Here is a 7084-nt window from a genome sequence, read left to right as displayed (position 1 = left end):
TGTTAGTCTTAATTGCTTTAAAGTTTGCGTTCATCTGCCGGTTTTGGCAAATTGCTCAATCATAAGCATAAACATTCTAAACAAACTAGTGAAAATCACCAGAAAACTCAATGAACACTCCTCTTTGTCACTGTGCTGTTTCAATGCATAGGCAAGGGGTTAATAAAGACATATGATGCAATATAAAGTGTATCCATGTCCTCAATGAGGATAGCTTCATTAGTTTTCTCATTTCTCTCTAACCTTTCACTCATGCCAGTGGTTCCCAACCTTTTTCGGTTACTGTACCACCAACTGAATTTTGCTCTGCTCGGGGTGTACCCCTGAAGTATGGTCTAATGAGTCTTCTCAAGTACCCCCTGTGGATGGGTCCTAGTACCCCTGGTTGGGAACCACTGCAATATGCCGCTGCTCTCCTCTCATGTGATGTCCTTTCTCAGCATCCGTACTTTGTTTCTTTTCTCCTCGGACGTGAACAGGTCGCGTTTGAAAAGCTAGCGAGCTAATTACCAGACTACTAAATACAGGGAAAGGAAACTGTTTCAATCGAGCTGGTAAGTTAAGTGTTAGGTATCTACCAACAGTCATAAAGATCGTCCAAACATTGTAATTAGTTGATAGGTTTACATAACCGTTAGCTAGGCTAGTTACCTGCTCTGCTTAGCTGCGGTTTAGCTTTGTAGCTAGCTAGATAATTGCTCCTGCTAACTAATTTGAAGCTGTGCTCAAATTGAGTCGATATAAGAATACAATTACTGTTTTCTGACTGGTAGCTATATGCAGATCGATTGTAGCTGCATATAATCAATTAGTTACTGTTGTACTTTCTGTTCGTGTTTTCTTAGCTAGCCTGTTAGCTAACGGAATTATGCTTCCGGGTTGGATCCTTCAAAATAAAAGCCCTCATGGGAACATTAAAATGTTATTAAATCGCTAAATAAATTTGGCACTGATATTGTTCTATTAATTAAAAATACAAATTAATTCTACAAAATGTAAAGATCTGACACACTTGACAAGAATATAATCGCACTATACATGTAGATATAATGAATGGTAGAAACAGTTTTTGTCTGACACCGTGGCCTCCTATCTACACAGGTGAGGTGACCTCACAAGATCTTCTGCTGTTATGAGACTCCAGTTATAGAAGACGTGTGAATAAACACAGCCCACTGGGCACACACTGGTTGAATCAACGTTGTTTCCACATCATTTCAATGAAATTACTTTGAACCAACATGGAATAGACGTTGAATTGACGTCTGTGCCCAGTGGGAGGAGAGACACCTCACACTTGTGACAGCTCCATTCAATAAGTAGTTGTTATTATTGCTATTTTTTACCAAGAAGCATTCTAACTCAACAGACAATATGAGTCAAGAGAAGGGAAAGTTGATGGATGAAATTGAAAAGAGTTTATGGAATTTAACTGAGGCCAATTTACGCTACCTTTGTGAATGTCATGGTGAAGATGCATCCGAAGTTAAAGGAATGGATCACCGCTCATTGCGGCGTAAAATCATGGAAGAAATGTGGGACAATACGGATTCAATGAAATCAGAGGAGCAGGGAATGTCTTGGTTAGTCCAACTGAAAGAGGACATCAGGAGGATACAGGAGGATGCTAGCGGTGCACTAATGAGTCCTAGCCAATCCGATGATGATGATGCTGTAGACTGCGATGAAAAATGGAACGGAGAGGGAGGGGCTGGGTTACCTAGCAACGAGGTGGAGCCTGTGAGTCCCAGCCAGGCTGATGATGATGATGACGCTGCAGACTGTGACGCGGAGGACACAGATTGGTTGCCTAGCAATGGGCTGGAGGCAGAGCCCGTGAGTCCCAACCAGTCCGATGATTATGACGCTGCAGACGGCATTGAAGAATTGGACAGGGAGGTCAGGGATTGGATGGCTAGCGATGGGCTGGAGGTGGAGTTATCTCCAGAGAAGCACACACCAGAGCAGAAAGTGAGTATTTATTTCCCCAGTCAGAAAGTGAGTATTTATTTCCCCAGTCAGAAAGTCAGTATTTATTTTCCCAGTCAGAAAGTGAGTATTTATTTCCCCAGTCAAACGTGAGTATTTATTTTCCCAGTCAAAAAGTTAGTATTTATTTTCCCTGTCAAAAAGTTAGTATTTATTTTCCCAGGCATAAAGTGTTTCTCAAGGCTCTCAACAACTTATACAAGGATTTAGACTTTCTCCTTTATTGAGAAGGAGAGGAATTTAAAGACTTCAAAGTTCATTGACAGGTAGGAGAGCGTTTCCCACCCTGATTAATTCAGTCTCTTTTTTTGGTGATTTCCAGGACAAGTGTCGCCCACCAAAGACCCCGTGTCGTGCCTCTCCTGGTAGCACCTTACTGCGAGGTCTGAAGAGGGTGTCTGTGCAGCTGATGGACTGCAGGAAAACACCAGGGCAGAAAACCTGCAAGAAAACCCACTCCTGTGCTCAGTGTGGGAAGAGTTTTGCCACAAAAGACATTCTGGAGCGACATCTGCTAACTCACACTGGAGAAAAACAGAGAAATATATGCGCTGAATGTGGAAAAGTATTCAGTACATTTTCCAGCCTTACCAGGCATCTGAAAACTCATACTGGAGAGAAATGTCATATTTCTGAATGTCATATTTCTGAAACCACATGCTCTGAATGCAGAAAGACATTCAGTACACATTCCAGTCTTAAGAGACATCTGCTAACTCACACTGGAGAGAAACCGTACGTTTGCCCTCGTTGTAAGAAAGGTTTCAATGATCCAGGAAACTTAAAGAAACACATCAGGAGAGCTCACCCAGGAGAGAAGGTGGGTGTGGAGAGGCTCTACCGTGAACCGTGTCCTCACTGTGGGGAGAAGTTTCCCACAAAGAAGGCTTTGGAGGAGCACCTGGTAACCCACACAGGAGAGAAACCTCACCAGTGCTTTGACTGCGGGAAGGGATTCAATGAATTGTCTAGTCTTAAGAGGCATCTGAGAACTCATACTGGGGAGAAACCGTATGTTTGCCCTCGTTGTGGCAAGCGTTTTAATGATCCAGGAAACTTGAAGAAACACATCAAAAGAACTCACTCCGAAGAACATTCCAAAGAGGAACCTTCTGAGAACAATGTTGGTTCTTCAGAACAGGAGGAGACAGTAAAGAAGCCTGTCCTTCATCCATGTTCTCACTGTGGGAAGAAGTTGTCAACCAAGACAAGACTAAAGATTCACCTGAAGACCCACACTGTAGAGAAATCTCACGTCTGCCCCGACTGCGGGAAGAGCTTCGCTTTCCGTCCTTCCTTGACCAAACATCAGAAGCTTAGTCATTCAGAGCACAGAGGAGTGAAACGGCACGAATGTTCGGTCTGTGGGAAAGTCTTTAATCAACCAGGAGCCTTGAGGTCCCATCAAAGAACCCACACTGGAGAGAAACCCCACCTCTGTGCTGACTGTGGGAACAGTTTCTCTTTTCTGTCGTCTCTGAAAAGACATCAGACACTTCACGCAGCAGGTAGTGCGAAGCCCCACGTGTGCTCTGTCTGTGGGAAAGGCTTTAGAGATTCTGGATACTTAAAAAAACATCAAGCCATCCATTCAGAAGAGAAACCTCACCTCTGCTCCGATTGCGGAAAGACTTTCGCATCCTTATTTACCTTAACAAATCATTCCAAATTGCATCGTTTAAATAGAAACCAATTCCAATGCCCTCAATGCAAGCGCCATTTCCCAACAAAGGAAAGGCTGACAAGCCACCAGAGAACGCATACCGGAGAGAAACCATTTCGATGCTCCCAATGCCACAAACGCTTTTCTCACTCAAGTAGTTATCAAAGGCACCTTCGTATGCACACTGGGGAGAAACCCTTCATTTGCCCCATTTGCGGGAAGCGATTTAACGACTCTTCGAACCTTAGAACACATGTTAGAAGACATAAAGGAGAGAAGATAGGCAAGACACAGGTCTCTGAGCCATGCCCTCACTGTGGGAAGAGGCTGGCTTCTAAGGCAGGGTTAGAGACTCACCTGCGGACCCACACTGGAGAGAAACCTCACCTCTGCGCCGACTGCGGCAAGAGCTTCGGCTTCCACTCAGCCTTGAGAAGACATCAGAAAACGCAGCACGGAGAGCAAGTAGCAAAGCCGCACGTCTGTTCTGTCTGTGGGAAAGGCTTCATGGAGTCTGGAGCGCTGAAGAAACATGGGGTGACCCACGAGGAGAAACAGCACCTCTGCCCCGACTGCGGGAAGACATTCAGGGTGCTTCAGGCCTTGTCGAATCATCAGAGAACCAAGCATCAAAAAATTAACGAGCAAGTAAGAGAGAAGAATCCATACCTCTGCCTTACTTGCGGCCAGGAATTCAATTCAAAGCATAGATTGATAATCCACGAGAGAAAGCACACAGGAGAGAAACCTTACCAATGCTCCCATTGCGACAAACGCTTCACTGAGAAGTCTTACATGAAACGTCACCAGACGGTGCACACGGGAGAGAAACCTTTCCAATGCTCCGTCTGCGATATGAAGTTCTCGCATGGTGCATCTTTAATACGGCACCGCCTAATACACTCGGGTGAGAAACCGTTTCACTGCACTTACTGCGACAAGAGTTTCTCTCAGTCGAATACGCTGAAAACACACATACTAACACACACCGGAGAGAAACCGTACCCGTGCCCCGACTGCGGGAAGCGTTTCACCGAAAAGAAAGCCATGAAGAAACACCAGCGCGACACACACGGGACAGACACATACAGCAACACACACGGGTCAGGGGCACACAGCTCTGCTTTCTCTTTGCCTGGTAAAAAACTGAGATTGAGTCAAGACCGGAGCCCTCGAGCAAAGCCGTACCAATGCCCTGACTGTGGCAAGTGTTTCTCAGAGAAAAGAGCTCTTACGAAACACCAGAAGACACACCGGAGAGACAGCGCCCCCTATTGGTCCGGTATACTGCAGCAATGGAGTCAAGAACCGCAACACTCTGATACTGACTCAGACTCTGACCAAGACCAAGACTGGACCTCTTTATAAAGACTCAGACCAAGACTGGACCTCTTTATAAAGACTCAGACCAAGACTGGACCGCTTTATATAGACTCAGACCAAGACTCACCAAGACCAAGACTCAGACCAAGACTGGACCTCTTTATAAAGACTCAGACCAAGACTGGACCGCTTTATATAGACTCAGACCAAGACTCACCAAGACTCAGACCAAGACTGGACCTCTTCATAAAGACTCAGACCAAGACTGGACCTCTTTATAAAGACTCAGACCAAGACTGGACCTCTTTATATAGACTCAGACCAAGACTCACCAAGACTCAGACCAAGACTGGACCTCTTTATATAGACTCAGACCAAGACTGGACCTCTTTATATAGACTCAGACCAAGACTCACCAAGACTCAGACCAAGACTGGACCTCTTTATAAAGACTCAGACCAAGACTGGACCGCTTTATATAGACTCAGACCAAGACTCACCAAGACCAAGACTCAGACCAAGACTGGACCTCTTTATATAGACTCAGACCAAGACTGGACCTCTTTATAAAGACTCAGACCAAGACTGGACCGCTTTATATAGACTCAGACCAAGACTCACCAAGACTCAGACCAAGACTGGACCTCTTCATAAAGACTCAGACCAAGACTGGACCTCTTTATATAGACTCAGACCAAGACTCACCAAGACTCAGACCAAGACTGGACCTCTTCATAAAGACTCAGACCAAGACTGGACCTCTTTATAAAGACTCAGACCAAGACTGGACCTCTTTATATAGACTCAGACCAAGACTCACCAAGACTCAGACCAAGACTGGACCTCTTCATAAAGACTCAGACCAAAACCAAGACCTCTTTATAAAGACTAAGACCAAGACCAAGACTGGACCTCTTTTTAAAGACTCAGACCAAGACAGGACCTCTTTATAAAGTATCAGACTCAGACAGGACTTCTTTATAAAGACTCCAACCAAGTCTGGACCTCAGTATTGACCCCCAGAGTCAGATTCTGACACTGACCGAGACCAGGACCTATTTTATAGAGGGAATATATGATTGTGTTGTCTTTTGATTGTTCTGGCCAGCAGTTTCCCAGCCTTTTCCCCTCTCTTCACAGTATGTCAACCTTCAGTATGCCAATTCTGCTTTAATTATGAGCAATTTTGTTTTGTTGCATGTTTTATTGAGACTCTAGTTTTTCCCAATACTATATTATAACATAATATATTTTTAAAAAATAAGAGTAATTGCACCAAGAGCATGAGAATATGATTTGGTCGGGAGTCTGAAGACCAAGACGATGAGATCAACAGTCCATCTCTGGTGTAAACAAGGTAAGGGATGGGAACGGGGAAAACAATCTCAGATTCATAGACATGGCAACAAAAACCTGCCCGTAGACTTTTATACAGCTACCGTTTACAACCATTGGATTTCAATGGATTCATTCATTGATTGAGTGTTCTTTGTTCTTCGAGAGAACATTTCCACAACTCTTTAGTTACACACAAAGAAACAGACAATTAGAAACAAGCACCCCTCCACCCAACACATATATACCCTAAGAGACTCAATGGATGTATAGTATATAATGTTTCACCCAGTTGTGTATAGCAAGTTATTGTTTGTTTTACGTTTTTAGGGCTCTATTCAATCAGATCCGCTTTAGCGGTGTCGGAGGTAGAACTGCGTTACAGCTGTCAAATCCACAAGCGGCTCCTGGCGTTGGACCTGAAGCGGACGTTGCAATCGGCTCCACAGTCGCGTCAACAGAAATCCCATGCAGCCTTGTTTAGAAGTTCCAACACTGGAATGTGAGATGTAACCTACACCCAGTTGAATGATTTTTTTTAAAATTTGAGCGTAATTCTTTCTGTATATATCCTACACTTGGTTGTCGACAGCTCCAACAGTTCCACATCAGACGCTGCCAAAACATCCGCTATGCCGGTTAATGCTTGATCACATTGAATCTAGGCCTAAGTATATACTCTGGCAGATCATATTGAAGTGTGTTTCAAAGACCGTTTGAGTTTATGGCAAAACATCAACATGGAAACCGTGACAGTAAACGTGTTTGAACTGA

At 44.3% G+C, this 7084-nt stretch overlaps 1 protein-coding gene across 2 annotated transcripts; it reads left to right on the top strand.

Annotated features, from left to right (window-relative positions):
* Positions 1-470: 470 nt before the first annotated feature.
* On the top strand, positions 471-7084 carry LOC121562130 (zinc finger protein 585A-like). 2 transcript variants are annotated; one of them, XR_006659789.1, is made up of 4 exons: positions 471-554; positions 1102-1971; positions 2312-6332; positions 6641-7084. XR_006659789.1 is itself a non-coding variant. In XM_041874497.2 (3 exons), the coding sequence occupies exons 2-3, from the start codon at positions 1375-1377 to the stop codon at positions 5018-5020; spliced, it is 3306 nt and encodes a 1101-aa protein (XP_041730431.2). In that variant the 5' UTR covers positions 471-554; positions 1102-1374; the 3' UTR covers positions 5021-7084. The 2 variants fall into 2 exon arrangements, 1 of the variants encoding a protein (XP_041730431.2); XM_041874497.2 differs by having other exon boundaries at positions 2312-7084.

The sequence above is a fragment of the Coregonus clupeaformis genome, unplaced genomic scaffold, assembly GCF_020615455.1.
Source record: "Coregonus clupeaformis isolate EN_2021a unplaced genomic scaffold, ASM2061545v1 scaf1726, whole genome shotgun sequence".
NCBI lineage: Eukaryota > Metazoa > Chordata > Actinopteri > Salmoniformes > Salmonidae > Coregonus > Coregonus clupeaformis.
The sequence above is the reverse complement of the archived record's forward strand: the minus strand, read 5'-3'. Positions and strand labels throughout refer to the sequence as shown.

Coding starts and splice junctions, on each gene's coding strand:
- LOC121562130 (XM_041874497.2), top strand. CDS start 1,375: ATGAGTCAAGAGAAGGGAAAGTTGATGGATGAAATTGAAAAGAGTTTA. Junction 1,972..2,311: donor AGCACACACCAGAGCAGAAA/GTGAGTATTTAT, acceptor GGTGATTTCCAG/GACAAGTGTCGCCCACCAAA.